The following is a 27675-nucleotide window of genomic DNA, read 5'->3' on the forward strand; positions in this document are numbered from 1 at the left end:
CCCATACCTGTCACCCAGCGCCTAAATACTAGGCCTCAAATTTATATCCTGCTAAATCTCTCGTTACCGCTGTCCTGTTGTGGCTGGGAAAGTTATTTAGTGTCCGTCAAAGCACATTTTTTGTTCTGGGTTGAAATACAATTCCCAATTTAGCAATTTCATAATTTAGTGGTTTCTGCTATATCAGAGCTATTTGAAATCTATCCCTAAAAGGGTATATAATATTCAAGGTGCACATTGGGTCATTCAGAATAACTTCACACACACCCGCTACTGTGTATTTCCAAGTCTAATTCTGTCACTAAACCCATACCTGTCACCCAGCGCCTAAATACTAGGCCTCAAATTTATATCCTGCTAAATCTCTCGTTAACGCTGTCCAGTCAGGCCGGACGAGGAGCGCAGCGGTGGGGGAGGCCGTTCATGAAGAGGTGATGGCAGCGAAAGGACAGGTGAGGTAAGGGTTAAGTGGGAGACTGGGTCAGTTAGGCGCGAGTTGTCAGGGGAGCGGGAGGGGGTGGGGGCGTGGCTAGCGCTTGCGAGGGGAAGAGGCGGGAGAGAGAGGACAGTGCGGCCAGGGCAAGCGAACGGAGCGGACCTGCGTTAAGATGTCGGCTCAGGGGATGTCGGTGGAGCAGCTGCTGGAGTGGCTGAGGAGAGAGGCGGAGGTGCGGGGGCCTGGCTGGCTGCAGGAGCAGGTGGGTGCGTGCGGAGTTTTGCCTGCTCCTGTGGCTACCCCTCTTGAACGGGCGGCACGGCCGCGGCGGGGTCACCCACCGGCGCGCCTCAGCCCTGAAAGCACCCCCCGGGCCCGGCGCCGAGTCGGGAGCCCCTCTGCGGACCCTCCGCGGCGGAGGGCGGCCGCTCGGCCTGCAGTGAGTCGCCCTCGCCGCGGGAGGAATCCCACTACACGGCGGGGCCCTGAGAGGAGCGGGACGCCCCCTCCCCCGCTCCCGGCGGCGGTCTTCATGGATGCGGGACCAGGAACGGTGGTCCGGCCTGGGCCTTCTTACAGCGGGCGGTCCACTCGGCGGCAGGATGAGTTCCAGGTGCTTCGGGCTGCATGGGATGGAGGGGATTCCCCGTGCAGGCCCAGAGAAGATCGAGGCGGTGAGGTAGAGGGTCCCCTCGTCGACACGGACGCCGCGGTTCCGGCCCGGGGGCCTTCCAGTGTGGTCCAGAGGGTCGTCCAGGTGGTCCAGGAGGAGCAGCCGTCGACGTCTGGGAGCTACGCCAGTGAAGTGTCGGTGCGGCGGGAGTCTGGATCAGCGGCAGCGGGAGTCACAGCGCCCGTGGTGCCTGGTGAGATTGCATGGGGACCCATTTTAGCGCAGGGCTTCCCGGTGGGGGGGGCTGGGGGTGGGGCGGCCATGGGTGAGTTAGGTAAGGGGTTGGGGCAGTTGTTGGGGGGGCTGGCAGGATGGTTGTCTGGGTTGGGGTCCGGAGGGGGGTCGCCATTGCAGGGTTGGGGAGTGTTGCCGGGGTTGGGGGCTGGGGCGTCAGGGGGGGCGGCTGGGTCAGTGTCGGTGGAGACGCAGGTTGGGGGGGATGCGGAGGGGCAGAGGTTGGATGACAGGGCGCGTGGCGAGGTGTATGTGTGCTTTGAGGGCCCTTTGGGGGCTCATTTGAAGCAGGAGGTGCGGGAAAAGATATGGAAGGGGGAGTATGTGGAGATTTTTTCGCTGCTCCCGTTGGAACGGTTTAACTTGGACAGGGGGAAGAAGGATGAGGGTAAGAAGGTGGAGGAGGAGGAGAAGCGGCGGCATCGGCTGATTCCGCGGACATTTGCTAATTGGCTTCAGGCGTTTGCCATTTTAGCTAGTGTCATTGGGGAACGGTCCCCGGAGTGCTGTTCGGCGCTGTTTTGCTATCAGGACGCCATAGGGGAAGCGTATCGGGTTTACGGTGGGGTGGGCTGGCTCCGGTATGATGAGCAGTTCCGGCAGCGTAAGGCGGTTAGGCCTGATATCCGGTGGGATCACAAGGACATCGGGCTGTGGCTGAGGGTGACGGCGGCGCCTAGGGCTGGGCAGTCCTTTCGGGGGGAGCCGGGCGGGTCTTCTCCAGGAGCGTTGGCGGCTGCGTCGGCAAAGGGGCTGTGTTTCCTCTTTAATGAGGGAAACTGCAGGTTTGGGGCAAAATGCAAATTCAAGCATGAATGCACTGGGTGCGGTGGGCCCCATGGAGCGAGCCGTTGCTTTAAGGGGGGACGGCAGCGGGGGGGTGAGGGGGCTGGAAAAGGGACTGACTCCGGTGCGGGTGGACGTGATGCAGGAGTTTCTAGATAGATATCCGGATCGGGAAGCGGCTAGGTTGTTGGGGGACGGTTTTCGTTTTGGTTTTCGCATTCCCTCTGTGGTGGCGGCGGGGCCTGTTGTTCACAAGAACCTTAGGTCTGCGCTTGAGCATGGGGGAGTGGTTGGGGACAAGTTGCGGAGAGAGGTTGAGCTGGGGCGGATGGCGGGTCCGTTTAGGGAGCCACCGCTCCCGAATCTGAAGGTGTCTCCTTTGGGGGTGGTGCCGAAGAAGGAGCCGAATAAGTTTCGGCTCATTCATCATTTGTCTTACCCCAAGGGTGCGTCGGTCAATGACGGTATTGATCCTGAGATTTGCTCGGTGGTTTATACTTCCTTTGACGCGGCTGTGAGGTGGGTGAGGAGGTGGGGGCGGGGGGCGCTGTTGGCAAAGGTTGACGTTGAGGCGGCTTTTCGTCTGCTTCCGGTTCACGTGGAGAGCATGGGGTTGTTGGGCTGTTTTTGGGAGGGGGCGTATTTTGTTGATCGGTGTTTGCCTATGGGGTGCTCTCTCTCGTGCGCGTACTTTGAGACTTTTAGCTCGTTTTTGGAGTGGGTGGTGATCGAAGTGTCGGGTTGTAAGTCGGTGATACATTACCTGGACGACTTCTTGTGTTTGGGGCCGGCGGATTCGCGGGTGTGTTCCTTGTTGTTGCACACGTTGCAATCGGTTTTTGAGCGTTTTGGGGTGCCGTTAGCGCGGGAGAAGACGGTGGGTCCGGTGACGGAGTTATGTTTTTTGGGGATTGTCATAGATACGGAGCGGATGGAGTGTAGGCTGCCTGAGGATAAGTTACTGGATTTGCGCTGCGGTATTGAGCGGGCCATAGGGAAGGAGAAGATCAGGTTGCGGGATTTGCAGTCGTTGTTAGGGAAGCTCAACTTTGCTTGTCAGATTATGCCGATGGGGAGGATTTTTTGCAGACGGTTGTCGGCGGCTACGGGGGGGGTGTCGGCGCCTCATCACTTCGTACGGTTGGGCAAGGAGTTAAAGGGGGATTTGAGGGTGTGGGCGGAATTTTTGGGGCAGTATAATGGGCGGACGCTGGTTATGGGGGGGTTGTGTGATTCCGTGGATTTCGAATTGTATACGGATGCGTCGGGGGGGGTGGGGTTTGGGGCTTATTGCCAGGGACAATGGTGTGCGGGCAGGTGGCCGGAGGCATGGGTGACCCGAGGATGGGTGAGGAATCTGGCGTTGTTGGAGCTGTTTCCGATTGTTATGGCGGTAGTGTTGTGGGGTGAGAGATTTGGGAATCGGAAGGTCCGGTTTCATTGTGACAACCTTGGGGTGGTACAGGCTATTAACAGTTTGTCAGCGTCTTCCCCGCCAGTGGTTCGGCTGTTGCAGTTTTTGGTGTTGCGTTGTTTGTCGATTAATGTTTGGGTGGTGGCGGAGCATGTTGCTGGTGTGTCTAATTCAGTGGCGGATTCTCTTTCTCGTTCGCAGTGGGAGCGGTTCCGGCTTCTAGCGCCAGAAGCGGAGGAGGAGGGTCTGGAGTGTCCGCCGTGGCTCTGGGGGATCCTGGAGGAGAAGTGATGGGGTTGTTGAGGGATTCGCTGAGTCCGGGTACTTGGAAGGAGTATGGTAAGGCGTGGACGACCTGGGAGTGTTGGAATGATGCCAGGGGGACGGGTGTTGGGGGCGGGGAGGTTAGGCTGGTGGAGTTGCTGGGTTGTTTGAAGAGGGAGGGGTGGACAGTGTCCAAAGTGAGTCGTTTTATGGCAGGGGTAGCTTTTGGGTTTAGGTTGAGGCGGCTGCCTGATTTGACGAAGGGTTTCCTGGTGCGGCAGGTGTTGAAGGGTTGGCGCAGGGGGGAGCCCAAGGTGCCGGATCAGAGGAAGCCGGTGTCTTTTGAGTTGCTGTTGCGGGTGGGCGTGCAGTTAAGTATCATTTGTAAGTCTGGTTGGGAGCTGGGGTTGTTCAGGGCGGCTTTTGCATTGGCGTTCTTTGGAGCGTTTAGATTAGGGGAGTTGGTGAGTGGCAGTGTTCGGAGAGCGGGGGGTTTGCGGTGTGATGATGTTGAGTTAGCGGTGGACAGGGTTGTGGTTCGGATTCGACGGTCCAAAACGGATCAGGAGGGCAGGGGGCGGCAGTTTGTGTTGTTTGCGGTCCCGGGTTGTGGTATGTGCCCGGTGCGGTGTGCGGGCGCTTACGGCGCGGGGATTACCAAGGATGCGCTGCCATTTCTTCGGCATGAGGATGGTTCCTTTTTGTCCAGATTTCAGTTTCTGGCAGTGTTTAAGAAATGTTTGAGAGGATTGGGCGTGCCGGCGGTAGGATATGCTGGGCATTCGTTTCGGATTGGGGCCGCGACGGAGGCGGCTAGGTTGGGGGTCAGTGCGGAGGGGATTAGGAGAATTGGGCGTTGGGAGTCGGCGCGGTTTAAATCGTATGTTCGGTTGGGGTTTTTGTAAGGGGGAGTGTGTTGGTGTGAATTTATTTTTTCTTTTGTTGTTCGCAGGTGTTGCGGCGGCCTTGGTGTGGATCTTGGGTCACTCCTATGTTTTTTGGGGGGCGGTTAGAGCGGATGTGCGGCCGTGCGGGCGCCAGTTGGGTTTTAGTCCGGAGGTAGCCACGGTCCGGTGGTTGGGGGTTCGGGGGATGTTGTGGGGGGGAGTGTTGCGGGAGGTTCATCGCTTTGCGCGGTTGGATCGCCCTCCGGATGTGTTGGTGCTTCATGTAGGTGGCAACGATCTGGGTAGGAGGCCGTTTAGGGAATTGATTAGGGACGTCAAGTTCGATTTGTTGAGGATTTGGGCGCTGTTTCCAGGTATAGTGACGGTTTGGTCGGACATTGTTCCGCGGTCGGTTTGGAGGGGGGCACGGTCGGTGGACAGCATTAACAAGGCCCGGATAAAGGTGAACAGGGCGGTGGGTCGTTTTATGGCAAAGAATGGGGCGGTGGTGGTGCGACATGTGGAGCTGGAGAAGGGTGAAGGGGCTTTTTGGAGAGCGGATGGGGTCCATTTGAATGCGGTGGGAACAGATTTGTGGTCTCTGGGGCTCCAGAGTGGTGTGGAAACGGCGTTGGGGATGTGGAGGGACGCGCAGGCTTGAGGAGGTCAAGCTGCGCGTTCGTGGAGGCGGGGGAGGTCCTTGAAGTGGAAGAAGATGGTGGTATCTGAGGATGGGAGGGCCCCGCGGGAGGGGCTGGACTCTCATTGAGGAGCTGGTAGTAAATAACTACGCGTCCATCAGTTGCTGCCTCCGAGCTGGGTTCAACGGCTGGGGGCAAGATGGAGACGCAGGTTTTAGTGGTGTTATGAGGTTATTGGGGCTTCTAGGACCTCCCCTCGTCCTGGGTTAATTTATATGTTAATGATGTTATGTATTTATTTAATAAACGGCTGCTGTGGCCGATTAAATCCAGGCAGTGGTGTTGCGTGTTTATTTCTATGGGATTAGGAGGGTAGTTCTGGTATGGTAGGTGGTGTGGTGGACCGAGCGTATTGCCATTGCCCTCTTCAAGTCAGGCCGGACGAGGAGCGCAGCGGTGGGGGAGGCCGTTCATGAAGAGGTGATGGCAGCGAAAGGACAGGTGAGGTAAGGGTTAAGTGGGAGACTGGGTCAGTTAGGCGCGAGTTGTCAGGGGAGCGGGAGGGGGTGGGGGCGTGGCTAGCGCTTGCGAGGGGAAGAGGCGGGAGAGAGAGGACAGTGCGGCCAGGGCAAGCGAACGCCCACCCTCCCGGCCCTTTGGTGATAGGGTATGGGGGGGGTCTGGGTTGGTTTCCTTTGTTATTTTGTCGCGGCAGTCGTGGAGGCGGGGGAGGTCCTTGAAGTGGAAGAAGATGGTGGTATCTGAGGATGGGAGGGCCCCGCGGGAGGGGCTGGACTCTCATTGAGGAGCTGGTAGTAAATAACTACGCGTCCATCAGTTGCTGCCTCCGAGCTGGGTTCAACGGCTGGGGGCAAGATGGAGACGCAGGTTTTAGTGGTGTTATGAGGTTATTGGGGCTTCTAGGACCTCCCCTCGCCCTGGGTTAATTTATATGTTAATGATGTTATGTATTTATTTAATAAACGGCTGCTGTGGCCGATTAAATCCAGGCAGTGGTGTTGCGTGTTTATTTCTATGGGATTAGGAGGGTAGTTCTGGTATGGTAGGTGGTGTGGTGGACCGAGCGTATTGCCATTGCCCTCTTCATGTTGTGGCTGGGAAAGTTATTTAGTGTCCGTCAAAGCACATTTTTTGTTCTGGGTTGAAATACAATTCCCAATTTAGCAATTTCATAATTTAGTGGTTTCTGCTATATCAGAGCTATTTGAAATCTATCCCTAAAAGGGTATATAATATTCAAGGTGCACATTGGGTCATTCAGAATAACTTCACACACACCCGCTACTGTGTATTTCCAAGTCTAATTCTGTCACTAAACCCATACCTGTCACCCAGCGCCTAAATACTAGGCCTCAAATTTATATCCTGCTAAATCTCTCGTTACCGCTGTCCTGTTGTGGCTGGGAAAGTTATTTAGTGTCCGTCAAAGCACATTTTTTGTTCTGGGTTGAAATACAATTCCCAATTTAGCAATTTCATAATTTAGTGGTTTCTGCTATATCAGAGCTATTTGAAATCTATCCCTAAAAGGGTATATAATATTCAAGGTGCACATTGGGTCATTCAGAATAACTTCACACACACCCGCTACTGTGTATTTCTAAGTCTAATTCTGTCACTAAACCCATACCTGTCACCCAGCGCCTAAATACTAGGCTAGGGATGAGCGAACTCGAACTGTATAGTTCGGGTTCGTACCGAATTTTGGGGTGTCCGTGACACGGACCCGAACCCGGACATTTTCGTAAAAGTCCGGGTTCGGGTTCGGTGTTCGTCGCTTTCTTGGCGCTTTTGTGACGCTTTCTTGGCGCTTTTTGAAAGGCTGCAAAGCAGCCAATCAACAAGCGTCATACTACTTGCCCCAAGAGGCCATCACAGCCATGCCTACTATTGGCATGGCTGTGATTGGCCAGAGCACCATGTGACCCAGCCTCTATTTAAGCTGGAGTCACATAGCGCCGCCCGTCACTCTGCTCTGATTAGCGTAGGGAGAGGTTGCGGCTGCGACAGTAGGGCGAGATTAGGCAGATTAACTCCTCCAAAGGACTTGATTAACTGATCGATCTGCAGCTGTGGATCATTGAGCTGCTGATCCTCAATTGCTCACTGTTTTTAGGCTGCACAGACCGTTTGTCAGTCTCATTTTTCTGGGGTGATCGGCGGCCATTTTGTGTCTTGTGGTGCGCCAGCACAAGCTGCGACCAAGTGCATTTAACCCTCAATGGTGTGGTTGTTTTTTGGCTAAAGCCTACATCAGGGTGAAGCTGTCACACCAAGTGCATTTAACCAGCAATAGTCTGTTCATTTTTTGGCCATATACAAAATCAGGGGCAAGCTGCGCCTGTCACCAAGTGCATTTAACCCTCAATGGTGTGGTTGTTTTTTGGCTAAAGCCTACATCAGGGTGAAGCTGTGACACCAAGTGCATTTAACCAGCAATAGTCTGTTCATTTTTTGGCCATATACAAAATCAGGGGCAAGCTGCGCCTGTCACCAAGTGCATTTAACCCTCAATGGTGTGGTTGTTTTTTGGCTAAAGCCTACATCAGGGTGAAGCTGTCACACCAAGTGCATTTAACCAGCAATAGTCTGTTCATTTTTTGGCCATATACAAAATCAGGGGCAAGCTGCGCCTGTCACCAAGTGCATTTAACCCTCAATGGTGTGGTTGTTTTTTGGCTAAAGCCTACATCAGGGTGAAGCTGTCACACCAAGTGCATTTAACCAGCAATAGTCTGTTTATTTTTTGGCCATATCCCAGTCTAATTCTGTCACTAAATCCATACCGGTCACCCAGCGCCTAAATACTAGGCCTCAAATTTATATCCAGCTAAATCTGTCCCTAGTGCTGTAGCTGGGCGAGTTATTTAGTGTCCGTTCAAGCACATTTCTTGTTCTGGGTTGAAATACAATTCCCAATTTAGCAATTTCATAATTTAGTGGTTCCTGCTATATCAGAGCTATTTGAAATCTATCCCAAAAAGGGTATATAATATTGAAGGTGCACATTGGGTCATTCAGAATAACTTCACACACACCCGCTACTGTGTATTTCCAAGTCTAATTCTGTCACTAAACCCATACCTGTCACCCAGCGCCTAAATACTAGGCCTCAAATTTAAATCCCTCTAAATCTCTCGTTACCGCTGTACTGTTGTTGCTGGGCAAGATATTTAGTGTCCGTCAAAGCACATTTTTTGTTCTGGGTTGAAGTACAATTCCCAATTTAGCAATTTCATAATTTAGTGGTTCCTGCTATATCAGAGCTATTTGGAATCTATCCCTAAAAGGGTATATAATATTGAAGGTGCACATTGGGTCATTCAGAATAACTTCACACACACCCGCTACTGTGTATTTCCAAGTCTAATTCTGTCACTAAACCCATACCTGTCACCCAGCGCCTAAATACTAGGCCTCAAATTTAAATCCCTCTAAATCTCTCGTTACCGCTGTACTGTTGTTGCTGGGCAAGATATTTAGTGTCCGTCAAAGCACATTTTTTGTTCTGGGTTGAAGTACAATTCCCAATTTAGCAATTTCATAATTTAGTGGTTTCTGCTATATCAGAGCTATTTGAAATCTATCCCTAAAAGGGTATATAATATTGAAGGTGCACATAGGGTCATTCAGAATAACTTCACACACACGCTTCTGTGCATTTCCAAGTCTAATTCTGTCACTAAATCCATACCGGTGACCCAGCGCCTAAATACTAGGCCTCAAATTTAAATCCCTCTAAATCTCTCGTTACCCACCGCTGTACTGTTGTTGCTGGGCAAGATATTTAGTGTCCGTCAAAGCACATTTTTTGTTCTGGGTTGAAGTACAATTCCCAATTTAGCAATTTCATAATTTAGTGGTTTCTGCTATATCAGAGCTATTTGAAATCTATCCCTAAAAGGGTATATAATATTGAAGGTGCACATAGGGTCATTCAGAATAACTTCACACACACGCTTCTGTGCATTTCCAAGTCTAATTCTGTCACTAAATCCATACCGGTGACCCAGCGCCTAAATACTAGGCCTCAAATTTAAATCCCTCTAAATCTCTCGTTACCCACCGCTGTACTGTTGTTGCTGGGCAAGATATTTAGTGTCCGTCAAAGCACATTTTTTGTTCTGGGTTGAAGTACAATTCCCAATTTAGCAATTTCATAATTTAGTGGTTTCTGCTATATCAGAGCTATTTGAAATCTATCCCTAAAAGGGTATATAATATTGAAGGTGCACATAGGGTCATTCAGAATAACTTCACACACACGCTTCTGTGCATTTCCAAGTCTAATTCTGTCACTAAACCCATACCTGTCACCCAGCGCCTAAATACTAGGCCTCAAATTTAAATCCCTCTAAATCTCTCGTTACCGCTGTCCTGTTGTAGCTGGGAAAGTTATTTAGTGTCCGTCAAAGCACATTTTTTGTTCTGGGTTGAAGTACAATTCCCAATTTAGCAATTTCATAATTTAGTGGTTCCTGCTATATCAGAGCTATTTGAAATCTATCCCAAAAAGGGTATATAATATTGAAGGTGCACATTGGGTCATTCAGAATAACTTCACACACACCCGCTACTGTGTATTTCCAAGTCTAATTCTGTCACTAAACCCATACCTGTCACCCAGCGCCTAAATACTAGGCCTCAAATTTAAATCCCTCTAAATCTCTCGTTACCGCTGTCCTGTTGTAGCTGGGAAAGTTATTTAGTGCCCGTCAAAGCACATTTTTTGTTCTGGGTTGAAGTACAATTCCCAATTTAGCAATTTCATAATTTAGTGGTTCCTGCTATATCAGAGCTATTTGAAATCTATCCCAAAAAGGGTATATAATATTCAAGGTGCACATTGGGTCATTCAGAATAACTTCACACACACGCTTCTGTGCATTTCCAAGTCTAATTCTGTCACTAAATCCATACCGGTCACCCAGCGCCTAAATACTAGGCCTCAAATTTATATCCCGCTGAATTTGAATACAATACATTGGGCCAAATAATATATTTGTTGTTGTGGTGAACCATAACAATGAGAAAAACATCTAGTAAGGGACGCGGACGTGGACATGGTCGTGGTGGTGTTAGTGGACCCTCTGGTGCTGGGAGAGGACGTGGCCGTTCTGCCACATCCACACGTCCTAGTGTACCAACTACCTCAGGTCCCAGTAGCCGCCAGAATTTACAGCGATATATGGTGGGGCCCAATGCCGTTCTAAGGATGGTAAGGCCTGAGCAGGTACAGGCATTAGTCAATTGGGTGGCCGACAGTGGATCCAGCACGTTCACATTATCTCCCACCCAGTCTTCTGCAGAAAGCGCACAGATGGCGCCTGAAAACCAACCCCATCAGTCTGTCACATCACCCCCATGCATACCAGGGAAACTGTCTCAGCCTCAAGTTATGCAGCAGTCTCTTATGCTGTTTGAAGACTCCGCTGGCAGGGTTTCCCAAGGGCATCCACCTAGCCCTTCCCCAGCGGTGAAAGACATAGAATGCACTGACGCACAACCACTTATGTTTCCTGATGATGAGGACATGGGAATACCACCTCAGCATGTCTCTGATGATGACGAAACACAGGTGCCAACTGCTGCGTCTTTCTGCAGTGTGCAGACTGAACAGGAGGTCAGGGATCAAGACTGGGTGGAAGACGATGCAGGGGACGATGAGGTCCTAGACCCCACATGGAATGAAGGTCGTGCCACTGACTTTCACAGTTCGGAGGAAGAGGCAGTGGTGAGACCGAGCCAACAGCGTAGCAAAAGAGGGAGCAGTGGGCAAAAGCAGAACACCCGCCGCCAAGAGACTCCGCCTGCTACTGACCGCCGCCATCTGGGACCGAGCACCCCAAAGGCAGCTTCAAGGAGTTCCCTGGCATGGCACTTCTTCAAACAATGTGCTGACGACAAGACCCGAGTGGTTTGCACGCTGTGCCATCAGAGCCTGAAGCGAGGCATTAACGTTCTGAACCTGAGCACAACCTGCATGACCAGGCACCTGCATGCAAAGCATGAACTGCAGTGGAGTAAACACCTTAAAACCAAGGAAGTCACTCAGGCTCCCCCTGCTACCTCTTCTGCTGCTGCCGCCTCGGCCTATTCTGCTGCTGCCGCCTCGGCCTCTTCCTCCGCCTCTGGAGGAACGTTGGCACCTGCCGCCCAGCAAACAGGGGATGTACCACCAACACCACCACCACCACCTCCGTCACCAAGCGTCTCAACCATGTCACACGCCAGCGTTCAGCTCTCCATCTCACAAACATTTGATAGAAAGCGTAAATTCCCACCTAGCCACCCTCGATCCCTGGCCCTGAATGCCAGCATTTCTAAACTACTGGCCTATGAAATGCTGTCATTTAGGCTGGTGGACACAGACAGCTTCAAACAGCTCATGTCGCTTGCTGTCCCACAGTATGTTGTTCCCAGCCGGCACTACTTCTCCAAGAGAGCCGTGCCTTCCCTGCACAACCAAGTATCCGATAAAATCAAGTGTGCACTGCGCAACGCCATCTGTAGCAAGGTCCACCTAACCACAGATACGTGGACCAGTAAGCACGGCCAGGGACGCTATATCTCCCTAACTGCACACTGGGTAAATGTAGTGGCAGCTGGGCCCCAGGCGGAGAGCTGTTTGGCGCACGTCCTGCCGCCGCCAAGGATCGCAGGGCAACATTCTTTGCCTCCTGTTGCCACCTCCTCCTTCTCGGCTTCCTCCTCCTCTTCTTCCACCTGCTCATCCAGTCAGCCACACACCTTCACCACCAACTTCAGCACAGCCCGGGGTAAACGTCAGCAGGCCATTCTGAAACTCATATGTTTGGGGGACAGGCCCCACACCGCACAGGAGTTGTGGCGGGGTATTGAACAACAGACCGACGAGTGGTTGCTGCCGGTGAGCCTCAAGCCCGGCCTGGTGGTGTGTGATAATGGGCGAAATCTCGTTGCAGCTCTGGGACTAGCCAATTTGACGCACATCCCTTGCTTGGCGCATGTGCTGAATTTGGTGGTGCAGAAGTTCATTCACAACTACCCCGACATGTCAGAGCTGCTGCATAAAGTGCGGGCCGTCTGTTCGCGCTTCCGGCGTTCACATCCTGCCGCTGCTCGCCTGTCTGCGCTACAGCGTAACTTCGGCCTTCCCGCTCACCGCCTCATATGCGACGTGCCCACCAGGTGGAACTCCACCTTGCACATGCTGGACAGACTGTGCGAGCAGCAGCAGGCCATAGTGGAGTTTCAGCTGCAGCACGCACGGGTCAGTCGCACTACAGAACAGCACCACTTCACCACCAATGACTGGGCCTCCATGCGAGACCTGTGTGCCCTGTTGCGCTGTTTCGAGTACTCCACCAACATGGCCAGTGGCGATGACACCGTTATCAGCGTTACAATACCACTTCTATGTCTCCTTGAGAAAACACTTAGGGCGATGATGGAACAGGAGGTGGCCCAGGAGGAGGAGGAGGAGGATGAGGAAGAGGGGTCATTTTTAGCACTTTCAGGCCAGTCTCTTCGAAGTGACTCAGAGGGAGGTTTTTTGCAACAGCAGAGGCCAGGTACAAATGTGGCCAGCCAGGGCCCACTACTGGAGGACGAGGAGGACGAGGATGAGGAGGAGGTGGAGGAGGATGAGGATGAAGCATGGTCACAGCGGGGTGGCACCCAACGCAGCTCGGGTCCATCACTGGTGCGTGGCTGGGGGGAAAGGCAGGACGATGACGATACGCCTCCCACAGAGGACAGCTTGTCCTTACCCCTGGGCAGCCTGGCACACATGAGCGACTACATGCTGCAGTGCCTGCGCAACGACAGCAGAGTTGCCCACATTTTAACCTGTGCGGACTACTGGGTTGCCACCCTGCTGGATCCACGCTACAAAGACAATGTGCCCACCTTACTTCCTGCACTGGAGCGTGATAGGAAGATGCGCGAGTACAAGCGCACGTTGGTAGACGCGCTACTGAGAGCATTCCCAAATGTCACAGGGGAACAAGTGGAAGCCCAAGGCCAAGGCAGAGGAGGAGCAAGAGGTCGCCAAGGCAGCTGTGTCACGGCCAGCTCCTCTGAGGGCAGGGTTAGCATGGCAGAGATGTGGAAAACTTTTGTCAACACGCCACAGCTAACTGCACCACCACCTGATACGCAACGTGTTAGCAGGAGGCAACATTTCACTAACATGGTGGAACAGTACGTGTGCACACCCCTCCACGTACTGACTGATGGTTCGGCCCCATTCAACTTCTGGGTCTCTAAATTGTCCACGTGGCCAGAGCTAGCCTTTTATGCCTTGGAGGTGCTGGCCTGCCCGGCAGCCAGCGTTTTGTCTGAACGTGTATTCAGCACGGCAGGGGGCGTCATTACAGACAAACGCAGCCGCCTGTCTACAGCCAATGTGGACAAGCTGACGTTCATAAAAATGAACCAGGCATGGATCCCACAGGACCTGTCCGTCCCTTGTCCAGATTAGACATTAACTACCTCCCCATAACCATATATTATTGGACTCCAGGGCACTTCCTCATTCAATCCTATTTTTATTTTCATTTTACCATTATATTGCGATGCTACCCAAAGTTGAATGAACCTCTCCTCTGCCTGTGTGCTAGGCCTAAATATATGCCAATGGACTGTTGCAGTGGTGGCTGACATGAAGCCTGATTCTCTGCTATGACATGCAGACTAATTCTCTGCTGACATGAAGCCAGATTGTCTGTTACGGGACCTCTCTCCTCTGCCTGGGTGCTGGGCCTAAATTTATGACAATGGACTGTTGCAGTGGTGGCTGACGTGAAGCCTGATTCTCTGCTATGACATGCAGACTGATTCTCTGCTGACATGAAGCCAGATCCTCTGTTACGGGACCTCTCTCCTCTGCCTGGGTGCTGGGCCTAAATTTATGACAATGGACTGTTGCAGTGGTGGCTGACGTGAAGCCTGATTCTCTGCTATGACATGCAGACTGATTCTCTGCTGACATGAAGCCAGATCCTCTGTTACGGGACCTCTCTCCTCTGCCTGGGTGCTGGGCCTGAATATATGCCAATGGACTGTTGCAGTGGTGGGTGACGTGAAGCCTCATTCTCTGCTATGACATGCAGACTAATTCTCTGCTGACATGAAGCCAGATTGTCTGTTACGGGACCTCTCTCCTCTGCCTGTGTGTGCTGGGCCTAAATATATGCCAATGGACTGTTGCAGTGGTGGCTGACGTGAAGCCTCATTCTCTGCTATGACATGCAGACTGATTCTCTGCTGACATGAAGCCAGATCCTCTGTTACGGGACCTCTCTCCTCTGCCTGGGTGCTGGGCCTAAATTTATGACAATGGACTGTTGCAGTGGTGGCTGACGTGAAGCCTGATTCTCTGCTATGACATGCAGACTGATTCTCTGCTGTCATGAAGCCAGATTGTCCGTTACGGGACCTTTCTCCTCTACCTGGGTTCTGGGCCTAAATTTATGAAAATTGACTCTTACAGTGGTGGGTGACGTGAAGCCTGATTCTCTGCTATGATATGAAGACTGATTCTCTGCTGACATGAAGCCAGATTGTCTGTTACGGGACCTTTCTCCTCTGCCTGGGTTCTGGGCCTAAATTTATGAAAATTGACTCTTACAGTGGTGGGTGACGTGAAGCCTGATTCTCTGCTATGATATGAAGACTGATTCTCTGCTGACATGAAGCCAGATTGTCTGTTACGGGACCTTTCTCCTCTGCCTGGGTTCTGGGCCTAAATTTATGAAAATTGACTCTTACAGTGGTGGGTGACGTGAAGCCTGATTCTCTGCTATGATATGAAGACTGATTCTCTGCTGACATGAAGCCAGATTGTCTGTTACGGGACCTTTCTCCTCTGCCTGGGTTCTGGGCCTAAATTTATGAAAATTGACTCTTACAGTGGTGGGTGACGTGAAGCCTGATTCTCTGCTATGATATGAAGACTGATTCTCTGCTGACATGAAGCCAGATTGTCTGTTACGGGACCTTTCTCCTCTGCCTGGGTTCTGGGCCTAAATTTATGAAAATTGACTCTTACAGTGGTGGGTGACGTGAAGCCTGATTCTCTGCTATGATATGAAGACTGATTCTCTGCTGACATGAAGCCAGATTCTCTGTTACGGGACCTCTCTCCTCTGCCTGGGTGCTGGGCCTAAATTTATGACAATGGACTGTTGCAGTGGTGGCTGACGTGAAGCCTGATTCTCTGCTATGACATGCAGACTGATTCTCTGCTGACATGAAGCCAGATTCTCTGTTACGGGACCTCTCTCCTCTGCCTGTGTGTGTGCTGGGCCTAAATATATGCCAATGGACTGTTGCAGTGGTGGCTGACGTGAAGCCTCATTCTCTGCTATGACATGCAGACTAATTCTCTGCTGACATGAAGACAGATTCTCTGTTACGGGACCTCTCTCCTCTGCCTGGGTGCCGGGGCCTAAATATCTGAGAATGGACTGTTCCAGTGGTGGGTGACGGGAAGCCAGATTCTCTGCTATGGAACCTCTCTCCAATTGATTTTGGTTAATTTTTATTTATTTAATTTTTATTTTAATTCATTTCCCTATCCACATTTGTTTGCAGGGGATTTACCTACATGTTGCTGCCTTTTGCAGCCCTCTAGCTCTTTCCTGGGCTGTTTTACAGCCTTTTTAGTGCCGAAAAGTTCGGGTCCCCATTGACTTCAATGGGGTTCGGGTTCGGGACGAAGTTCGGATCGGGTTCGGATCCCGAACCCGAACATTTCCGGGATGTTCGGCCGAACTTCTCGAACCCGAACATCCAGGTGTTCGCTCAACTCTATACTAGGCCTCAAATTTATATCCTGCTAAATCTCTCGTTAACGCTGTCCTGTTGTGGCTGGGAAAGTTATTTAGTGTCCGTCAAAGCACATTTTTTGTTCTGGGTTTAAATACAATTCCCAATTTAACAATTTCATAATTTAGTGGTTTCTGCTATATCAGAGCTATTTGAAATCTATCCCTAAAAGGGTATATAATATTCAAGGTGCACATTGGGTCATTCAGAATAACTTCACACACACACGCTTCTGTGCATTTCCAAGTCTAATTCTGTCACTAAATCCATACCGGTCACCCAGCGCCTAAATACTAGGCCTCAAATTTATATCCCGCTGAATTTGAATACAATACATTGGGCCAAATAATATATTTGTTGTTGTGGTGAACCATAACAATGAGAAAAACATCTAGTAAGGGACGCGGACGTGGACATGGTCGTGGTGGTGTTAGTGGACCCTCTGGTGCTGGGAGAGGACGTGGCCGTTCTGCCACATCCACACGTCCTAGTGTACCAACTACCTCAGGTCCCAGTAGCCGCCAGAATTTACAGCGATATATGGTGGGGCCCAATGCCGTTCTAAGGATGGTAAGGCCTGAGCAGGTACAGGCATTAGTCAATTGGGTGGCCGACAGTGGATCCAGCACGTTCACATTATCTCCCACCCAGTCTTCTGCAGAAAGCGCACAGATGGCGCCTGAAAACCAACCCCATCAGTCTGTCACATCACCCCCATGCATACCAGGGAAACTGTCTCAGCCTCAAGTTATGCAGCAGTCTCTTATGCTGTTTGAAGACTCCGCTGGCAGGGTTTCCCAAGGGCATCCACCTAGCCCTTCCCCAGCGGTGAAAGACATAGAATGCACTGACGCACAACCACTTATGTTTCCTGATGATGAGGACATGGGAATACCACCTCAGCATGTCTCTGATGATGACGAAACACAGGTGCCAACTGCTGCGTCTTTCTGCAGTGTGCAGACTGAACAGGAGGTCAGGGATCAAGACTGGGTGGAAGACGATGCAGGGGACGATGAGGTCCTAGACCCCACATGGAATGAAGGTCGTGCCACTGACTTTCACAGTTCGGAGGAAGAGGCAGTGGTGAGACCGAGCCAACAGCGTAGCAAAAGAGGGAGCAGTGGGCAAAAGCAGAACACCCGCCGCCAAGAGACTCCGCCTGCTACTGACCGCCGCCATCTGGGACCGAGCACCCCAAAGGCAGCTTCAAGGAGTTCCCTGGCATGGCACTTCTTCAAACAATGTGCTGACGACAAGACCCGAGTGGTTTGCACGCTGTGCCATCAGAGCCTGAAGCGAGGCATTAACGTTCTGAACCTGAGCACAACCTGCATGACCAGGCACCTGCATGCAAAGCATGAACTGCAGTGGAGTAAACACCTTAAAACCAAGGAAGTCACTCAGGCTCCCCCTGCTACCTCTTCTGCTGCTGCCGCCTCGGCCTATTCTGCTGCTGCCGCCTCGGCCTCTTCCTCCGCCTCTGGAGGAACGTTGGCACCTGCCGCCCAGCAAACAGGGGATGTACCACCAACACCACCACCACCACCTCCGTCACCAAGCGTCTCAACCATGTCACACGCCAGCGTTCAGCTCTCCATCTCACAAACATTTGATAGAAAGCGTAAATTCCCACCTAGCCACCCTCGATCCCTGGCCCTGAATGCCAGCATTTCTAAACTACTGGCCTATGAAATGCTGTCATTTAGGCTGGTGGACACAGACAGCTTCAAACAGCTCATGTCGCTTGCTGTCCCACAGTATGTTGTTCCCAGCCGGCACTACTTCTCCAAGAGAGCCGTGCCTTCCCTGCACAACCAAGTATCCGATAAAATCAAGTGTGCACTGCGCAACGCCATCTGTAGCAAGGTCCACCTAACCACAGATACGTGGACCAGTAAGCACGGCCAGGGACGCTATATCTCCCTAACTGCACACTGGGTAAATGTAGTGGCAGCTGGGCCCCAGGCGGAGAGCTGTTTGGCGCACGTCCTTCCGCCGCCAAGGATCGCAGGGCAACATTCTTTGCCTCCTGTTGCCACCTCCTCCTTCTCGGCTTCCTCCTCCTCTTCTTCCACCTGCTCATCCAGTCAGCCACACACCTTCACCACCAACTTCAGCACAGCCCGGGGTAAACGTCAGCAGGCCATTCTGAAACTCATATGTTTGGGGGACAGGCCCCACACCGCACAGGAGTTGTGGCGGGGTATTGAACAACAGACCGACGAGTGGTTGCTGCCGGTGAGCCTCAAGCCCGGCCTGGTGGTGTGTGATAATGGGCGAAATCTCGTTGCAGCTCTGGGACTAGCCAATTTGACGCACATCCCTTGCTTGGCGCATGTGCTGAATTTGGTGGTGCAGAAGTTCATTCACAACTACCCCGACATGTCAGAGCTGCTGCATAAAGTGCGGGCCGTCTGTTCGCGCTTCCGGCGTTCACATCCTGCTGCTGCTCGCCTGTCTGCGCTACAGCGTAACTTCGGCCTTCCCGCTCACCGCCTCATATGCGACGTGCCCACCAGGTGGAACTCCACCTTGCACATGCTGGACAGACTGTGCGAGCAGCAGCAGGCCATAGTGGAGTTTCAGCTGCAGCACGCACGGGTCAGTCGCACTACAGAACAGCACCACTTCACCACCAATGACTGGGCCTCCATGCGAGACCTGTGTGCCCTGTTGCGCTGTTTCGAGTACTCCACCAACATGGCCAGTGGCGATGACACCGTTATCAGCGTTACAATACCACTTCTATGTCTCCTTGAGAAAACACTTAGGGCGATGATGGAAGAGGAGGTGGCCCAGGAGGAGGAGGAGGAGGAGGAAGAGGGGTCATTTTTAGCACTTTCAGGCCAGTCTCTTCGAAGTGACTCAGAGGGAGGTTTTTGGCAACAGCAGAGGCCAGGTACAAATGTGGCCAGCCAGGGCCCACTACTGGAGGACGAGGAGGACGAGGATGAGGAGGAGGTGGAGGAGGATGAGGATGAAGCATGGTCACAGCGGGGTGGCACCCAACGCAGCTCGGGTCCATCACTGGTGCGTGGCTGGGGGGAAAGGCAGGACGATGACGATACGCCTCCCACAGAGGACAGCTTGTCCTTACCCCTGGGCAGCCTGGCACACATGAGCGACTACATGCTGCAGTGCCTGCGCAACGACAGCAGAGTTGCCCACATTTTAACCTGTGCGGACTACTGGGTTGCCACCCTGCTGGATCCACGCTACAAAGACAATGTGCCCACCTTACTTCCTGCACTGGAGCGTGATAGGAAGATGCGCGAGTACAAGCGCACGTTGGTAGACGCGCTACTGAGAGCATTCCCAAATGTCACAGGGGAACAAGTGGAAGCCCAAGGCCAAGGCAGAGGAGGAGCAAGAGGTCGCCAAGGCAGCTGTGTCACGGCCAGCTCCTCTGAGGGCAGGGTTAGCATGGCAGAGATGTGGAAAACTTTTGTCAACACGCCACAGCTAACTGCACCACCACCTGATACGCAACGTGTTAGCAGGAGGCAACATTTCACTAACATGGTGGAACAGTACGTGTGCACACCCCTCCACGTACTGACTGATGGTTCGGCCCCATTCAACTTCTGGGTCTCTAAATTGTCCACGTGGCCAGAGCTAGCCTTTTATGCCTTGGAGGTGCTGGCCTGCCCGGCAGCCAGCGTTTTGTCTGAACGTGTATTCAGCACGGCAGGGGGCGTCATTACAGACAAACGCAGCCGCCTGTCTACAGCCAATGTGGACAAGCTGACGTTCATAAAAATGAACCAGGCATGGATCCCACAGGACCTGTCCGTCCCTTGTCCAGATTAGACATTAACTACCTCCCCATAACCATATATTATTGGACTCCAGGGCACTTCCTCATTCAATCCTATTTTTATTTTCATTTTACCATTATATTGCGAGGCTACCCAAAGTTGAATGAACCTCTCCTCTGCCTGTGTGCTAGGCCTAAATATATGCCAATGGACTGTTGCAGTGGTGGCTGACATGAAGCCTGATTCTCTGCTATGACATGCAGACTAATTCTCTGCTGACATGAAGCCAGATTGTCTGTTACGGGACCTCTCTCCTCTGCCTGGGTGCCGGGGCCTAAATATCTGAGAATGGACTGTTCCAGTGGTGGGTGACGGGAAGCCAGATTCTCTGCTATGGAACCTCTCTCCAATTGATTTTGGTTAATTTTTATTTATTTAATTTTTATTTTAATTAATTTCCCTATCCACATTTGTTTGCAGGGGATTTACCTACATGTTGCTGCCTTTTGCAGCCCTCTAGCCCTTTCCTGGGCTGTTTTACAGCCGTTTTAGTGCCGAAAAGTTCGGGTCCCCATTGACTTCAATGGGGTTCGGGTTCGGGACGAAGTTCGGATCGGGTTCGGATCCCGAACCCGAACATTTCCGGGATGTTCGGCCGAACTTCTCGAACCCGAACATCCAGGTGTTCGCTCAACTCTACTGGTGATGAACTGGGAGAAGATGTCTGTCCAGGCTGGTTTGAAGCCTGCTCAGAGACTACACCATCATGGATGGTCCAGATGTCTTTCAATAAAGCTTCCCTCTCCCCCCTTCCCCTATCACTTGTCCGATGCTTGTTAATTGATGTATGATGCTTTATTAGAATGTCAGTGTGGTGCTATGCATAGTGTATAGTACAAGATCTGTGCCTATGCTCAGGAGTGCACCACCAATGAGGCCAGGTGAGGCATCACCAGCTAGGGGCAAGAGAGGGGCAGCCAAAGGGCCATGGGCTGAAGGGAAATGGTTAGGTTAAGAAACTGGCAATAGCAACGGTGGGGTGGCGTGATGACGTGAGCTACACGTCTCGCTCTCCCTTTCCGCAAGCCTCCTCCCTCCATCCTCCTCATGCTCCTGTGCCGAACAGCTGATGCCTAATGCGGTGAGGCCGTGATTCACTGCGGCTCACCTTCCTCTCTGCTGGCTCTGTCGTTGTCCGCTCTCTCTGCTGCTGTCGAGGTGTGCCTGGTTTCTTCCTCCGACGGTCTCTGCTTCTTTGCCCTGGTGTGTGGCATTGCCGGCGCTTGCCTCGAGTCGGCTGCTCCTTGGTGTGCCTGCCCTCTGCTGGCGACTTGTGGGACTTCGCCCCTGCATCTTTCCTGCTGCTCTCTCCCTGCTGGCCCGGGTTTTCGCTTTGTGGCTGGAGATAGGTGTCTGGATTCCTGGATTTGGCTAGCAGAGTGACCAGCAACTTGCAGTTCGTGTGACCAGCAAGAGATTCCTTGTCTCCTTTTGCCCGGGCGGCCCTGGACTCTCTGCCAGGCTTGTGGCGTATACCAGGACTGTGAACGCACTGGACACGTGAGAACACTGTTATCTGTTACCTGTGATCTTAATTTTGTTATATTGAGCCCCCTGCTAAATTGGAGCTGAAATTTTTCTGGTCCTGCCCCCTTTCTTTCGTACAGTTCGGAAAGGAGGGGATAGAGGACTGATAAAGAAAGGGAAGGGGGGGAAAGAGAGGGGAGAAGAAAAAAAAAAAAAAAGGGAAGAAAATGGCCCCAAAACGACGGTCGGTGGATGCCGCTGCTGTAAGGATGGTGTCTAAGACTCCTGAGAATAAAATTGATAGGTTTTTGAGATCACCCCTCCCAAATGATAAGAACACAGTTAAAACAAAATTGTCTGCTAACCAGAAGAAACCCGCAAAAATTCCCCAAACCGATGAATTATCTGATGATGAATCAGTGGAGGCAGGTCAGGGGGCAGGCGGGGAAAGTCCCTATGCAAAAAAGCAAGCTGCACAAATGCGAACAGAATATGACCCCTCAGTTTTGAATAAAATCTTGTGTGCCGTGGAAAATAACGGCACCCTAGTGCAAGGGATGTCTATTCAGCTGGGTTCAGTGCAGAGTGATATTGCCCTAATAAGAGAGGATCTAGCGAATATCCGGGACCGAGTTCAGAATGTGGAAAAAATAGTTGACTCCCTGCAAATTGATATAGATACTCTAAAATCTAAAACCGCGTTGCTAGCTTCAGACAATCAATCACTACAAAATAAGCTGGAGGATCTGGAAAACAGGGCAAGGCGAAATAATGTTCGTGTAATTGGTTTTCCAGAAGGAGTTGAAGGCCGACAGCTAGAGGAACAACTTAAAGATGTGGTCTTGAAAGAATTTGGCAGTGATTACTTTTCTTCCATGTTTCAAATAGAAAGAGCCCACCGAATACCAGGAGGGAAACCGATTCCAGGGAGGCCGCCGCGAGCCATTCTAATGAAATTATTATTGTCCGTCGATAGAGATATGATACTGAGAAGAGCAAGAGAGTGTACACGTATTGAATATCAGGGCACCAAACTGCTTTTTTTTCCAGACTTTGCCCGGCAGACTCAGGAAAAAAGAAGAAATTTCACAGAGATAAAGAAACGCTTGGCGTCTAAGGACATTAAATATTCCCTACAATATCCAGCAAAATTAAGAGTGATTTACAATGGGACTTCCCAATTTTTTGAAAAACCACAACAAGTGCTAGATTGGATGGAGCAAATGGACATATGAAATTGTGTAACACTATTATGGAGGGGAGGTGGGGCTAGGGTAAGGGAGAATGGCCGGAGGTTAGAGGTTCGCTGACTAGATCGGGCGGACCAACGGAGGGGGGAGGGGGAAACCCACCTTGCAGGTATGGGTTTTTTTTTTTTTTTTGTGTCTGCAGTGAAGGATGTCCACTAGAATTGTAACCTGGAACATTAGAGGGATGGGGGAAAGGGTTAAAAGACAAGCTATTATGGATGCATTAAAAAGATATCTTCCAGCAATTATTTGCATGGTAGAAACTCATCTCACTAAAGAAACTGTGTTCCGCTTGACAACGGGATGGCATTCCCAATCCTATCACTCTACCTTTAGCAGCTCCTCTAGGGGTGTCTCAGTCCTGATTCATAATTCTGTGGACTTTACCCTCATAGAATCTTATATAGATGACCAGGGTAGGTTTATTTTCTTGTATGGTAAGCTACATGGGTGCAGCTATATTCTCGCTTTTTTTAATATACCTCCGCCTTTCTCAATGTACCCACTGATCCAGCTAACACGCTTCTCTGAAGGGAGATCAGAGTGCCGGCTAGTTCTGATGGGGGACTTTAATGCGGTTATGGACCCTAATAAAGACAGACTCATACTAGATGCAGAACGGGTGAGGAATGTGTGCAATTCCCCGCTGGCACAGTTCTGTTCGGAGGTTGGACTGGTGGATATATGGGAATATCTAGGCGGAGGAAAGAGAGTATACTCTTGTGTTAGTAGGGGTGGTAGAGCAATGTCCAGGATCGATCTAGCATTTACCAATGAGAGCAATTTGAGCAATATCCGGAAGATACGATATGGGGTAAGGACAGTTTCGGACCATTCACCCGTACTGGTTGAGGTTTGTATTGGGAAGAATAAGGATAATAGGGGGTTAGGATTTAGGCTGAATCCATACTGGCTTACTATTATGGACAATTTTCAGTCCATTAAATCCCTGATGTCCTCCTTTTGGGAGGTGAATCTTCCCTCTGCTAACATCAATGTAGTATGGGATGCCCTGAAAGCATACTTGAGGGGGGTTTTTATAAGCGAGATTGCTGCAGTAAAGAGAACATTTAAAAGAAAAGAGGAGGAACTGGCCAAGGCTGCTGTAGGTACAACCGAGCGATTCACCAGCCAACCTACTAAGCATAACAGGGAAGAAATGCAGAAGGCCAGCTGCTCCTTGCAGAACCATATAATAGAGAAAGCAAATCATAGAGTATTCTTTAGGGGCTTAAAATATTTTTCGGAGTCTGGACGTCCTGGTAGGCTTTTAGCTAGGATAATCACACAACAAGACAGGAAAAATCAATCTATTGTCTCGATCCGCAACATAGTGGGGGAAATTATAACGGACCCAGAAGGAATCAGGGACACGTTTTTACAATACTTTACTCAGATATATAGTCCCTCTTCTGGTTTGTCACCCGACCTGGCGATGCGGTTCCTGGAGAGGATTCCTCTTTCTACTTTAAGTGAAGCCCAAATAGAATACCTGGAAGAGGAGCTATCTCTTTCGGAGCTCCAGGAGGCCTTGAGATCTGTCTCGGGGAACTCGTCGCCTGGGATGGATGGCCTTCCATATGAGGTTTACCGCAAGTACAGCAATGTCATTCTTCCTCAGCTCTTAGAGGTTTTCTCCCAGGCAGCACAGGGAGGGAGCCTACCATGCTCTATGATGGAGGCTTTGATCGTTTTAATTCCTAAAAAGGATAAAGACCCGATAGAAATGAGTTCTTATAGACCAATCTCGTTATTGAACACAGACGCTAAGTTACTATCTAAAGTTTTGGCTAGGAGGCTTTCACGGGTCATAGCCACTATTATTCACCCAGACCAAAATGGTTTTATGCCAACCAGGGGCACCCATCATAACTTGCATAGGCTATTTATGAATATCCAGTCCCCGGGATGTGGTACCCGCTCCATCCTGTCGTTAGATGCTACTAAAGCCTTTGATAGGGTGGAGTGGACTTTTCTTTGGGAGGTGATGAAAAAAATGGGTTTTGGCCCAAAATTTATGGCGATGGTTCAGTTATTATATAGCTCCCCAGTTGCTAGGATTAGGATTAATGATACGATCACAGAGAGCTTCACCCTAGGAAGGGGTACCCGTCAAGGCTGCCCTCTTTCGCCTCTTTTGTTTAATATTTATATTGAACCTTTAGCAGCTAGCATAAGGCAAGATCCGCAGGTGGCTGGTTTCGGCATAATGGGGAAGCATGATCGGGTATCCCTTTATGCAGATGATATCCTGGCTTTTGTCTATCAAACAGAAACCACTCTCCCTCGCATAATGGATTTGGTTGGTTCTTTCTCTGTGCCGTCTGGTTTAGAGATCAATTGGGGGAAGACCGTTCTCCTTCCCATAGACGAGCTGCGAGGTGACTGGGATAACCAGTTAACAGTTTCTGACTCAATAAAGTACCTGGGGATTTCAGTTTCTGCTAAACCTCAGGAATATCTACAACTTAATCTGATTCCCCTGCTGACAAAACTGAGGGCTAAAATCAAGATATGGCAAAAAATTGTATACGCAAGAGCGGACAGAATCTCGTTAATAAAAATGGTAGTACTGCCCCAGGTCCTTTATGTCTTGCGTAACTCGCCCGTATGGATTACAGACAAGTATTTTAGATTGATAGAGCGGATGTTGAATGATCTACTATGGGGGCGGAAGCGGGTGAGATTGAAGGCACTCTATTTCTCTATGCCCTACAATCGGGGAGGTCTCAACCTCCCCTATTTTAGGGGTTACTTTATGGCCTCCCAACTTTGCTTTTTCAATGACTGGGAAAATAGCCATTTCTGCAACAGGGTGGTGAAAGACTCAGGTTTTACGGACTTCTTTACTGTATTGGAGTCCGATTATTTATTAAATATACAGACTGAGTATACACTTTTCTGCAGAATGGCCATAAAGACCTGGCGGGCCATTAGGAGTTGGTGTGGAGTCAAGACATCACTTATTTGTACCCCACTATGGCATAATCCAAAGCTTTTGAATTTGAGGGACTTGAATTGTTGCCAGTATTGGAGGACTAAGAATGTTCAGTACCTACATCAGGCGGTCAGTGGTGGACAAATTTTGCCCCCGATGGAGCTAGGGCAAAGGGCAAATCTGGGTGAGGTGGCGTGGTATGCATACTTCCAACTGAGGTCAGCACTTTCTAGCACATTGAATAGTCACCTTCTTCTTATAGATACTCCTGAATTTCTACACGATTTAATTACTAAGAAAGCTGTCACGAAAATTAAAATATCACATTGCTATAGACACTTAATGAAAAAAATTTGTACGGGTCTTCTTTCTCCAGGGCAGAAATCCTGGTCCTTGACACTTTCAGAGGTGGGTCCCCCAGAATGGGAAAATATAGGGGAAAGTTTAAAACTTGTTTCACACAATTTTAATCACATTGTTGTACAATTTAATATTTTGCACAAAATATATGTGACACCTAAGTGGTTATATAGGAGAGGACTTAGAGCCTCCTCTGACTGCCCACGCTGTGGCGACTCCGAGGCAGATCATCTACATCTGTTTTGGGGCTGCCCATTGGTGGGTAGCTATTGGAGATCGGTCCAAACTACCTTGGCACGTAAACTTAATATTGATGTTCCCTTGTCCCCCAGGATATGGGTCCTGGGAGACCTATCGGGGGTTAACTACCAGCCCATAAAACGCCAATTATTGATTAAGGTTATGTTCTTGGCTAGGCTCTTGGTTTCAAGATTATGGTTCTGTTCTTCCGCTCCAGATTGTAGCAATTGGTTGGCCCTGGTTGATAAAGTGAAAAACTACGAGAGGATCCTGTATAAACAAAGAGGATCCTATTTAAAGTGGGGCAAACTGTGGGAAGACTGGGACATGGTCAAGTAATTAATCTGGAACTGCCTTTCTTTTTCTTTTTTTTTTTTTTTCTTTTTTCTTCCTTCTTCCTGCAAGGTGGGGGAGGGGACAAGGGGGGTTGGGATGGGGATGATCTTATTAGTCCGGCTTTTTCTGTATGTATTGTAATTGGCGAAAGATGTGACATTTCGCCTGAGTATTGGAGTATTTCTGGGGAGCGGGAGGATGGGGGTATTCTCCGGCATTGAACAATGGCTAAAGCTTCTGTCAAATTAGGGCACTGTGCGCCTTATGGGCGGGGGTCCGGGGCCCGGGGCCCTAGGCGGCCGGGGGGTCTGGGTGTGACACTCAATGCGGTTCTCTCTGTCAGATATGTGGTTTGATTGCAGGCAGTGGTATGTTATATGCTGCACGGGTGCTATTAGGGGACAGGTCTGGTCGCTGGTGTTTTTTTTTTTTTTTGTTTACATTCCGTCTAAATGCCGGCGATTGCCGGGCGATATTTGACCTGAGCCCCCTCGCACCCGAGATACTGGTGTGACTGTATGCGAGGCATGGTTAAGCTGGGCACTAATTTTCAATCCTAAACTACCTGGGGATGAGGCAGTAAAACATGCATGTGATTTTTTTTCTCCACTGCGGTAGAAGACTGCTGGACCCCCCCAGGTTGTTTTAAAGAAATGTTCCTGTGGCGAAACCAACCTCGCCACTGGGTTTTGGAGAGGGCTGTTTAAAAGCCTCTTGCCTCAGGATTATGGCCCATAGTAACTTTAAAGGAGAAAACAGACCGGCCGCACAGCTTAAATCTGTCTGTAGAATTGTATTTTATGTTATTATGCGTTCGGTTAAATTGTATGTTATGTGAGGGCACCCAGATAGCTAATAATATTGTATTCGTGTATTCTGAGTGCCATTCACCTAATGATATGCACTCAGACTTGAGCTATCTGGGGATATGTTAAATGTCTGTGTTTGCTGTGGGGGTGTGCCATTGTATGTTTGGGTGGTGATTCCTGTCCTGTTGTCTCCACATGTGTATTGGTGATCTCCCCTTTGTCCTGAGAGATAATTGGATTGTCTTTGGTCGTCTCCCAGGCAGAGAGGAGGAAACCATGATGCATT

The 27675-nt window shown here is 50.5% G+C and overlaps 1 protein-coding gene across 1 annotated transcript; it reads left to right on the plus strand.

Moving 5' to 3' along the window:
* The first annotated feature begins 550 nt into the window (after positions 1-550).
* LOC122946620 (translation initiation factor IF-2-like) lies at positions 551-26583 on the plus strand. Its single transcript, XM_044306361.1, has 4 exons — positions 551-1302; positions 3745-3906; positions 24950-25087; positions 26462-26583. The coding sequence occupies exons 1-4, from the start codon at positions 609-611 to the stop codon at positions 26581-26583; spliced, it is 1116 nt and encodes a 371-aa protein (XP_044162296.1). The 5' UTR covers positions 551-608.
* The last annotated feature ends 1092 nt before the right edge of the window (positions 26584-27675 follow it).

The sequence above is a fragment of the Bufo gargarizans genome, chromosome 9, assembly GCF_014858855.1.
Source record: "Bufo gargarizans isolate SCDJY-AF-19 chromosome 9, ASM1485885v1, whole genome shotgun sequence".
NCBI lineage: Eukaryota > Metazoa > Chordata > Amphibia > Anura > Bufonidae > Bufo > Bufo gargarizans.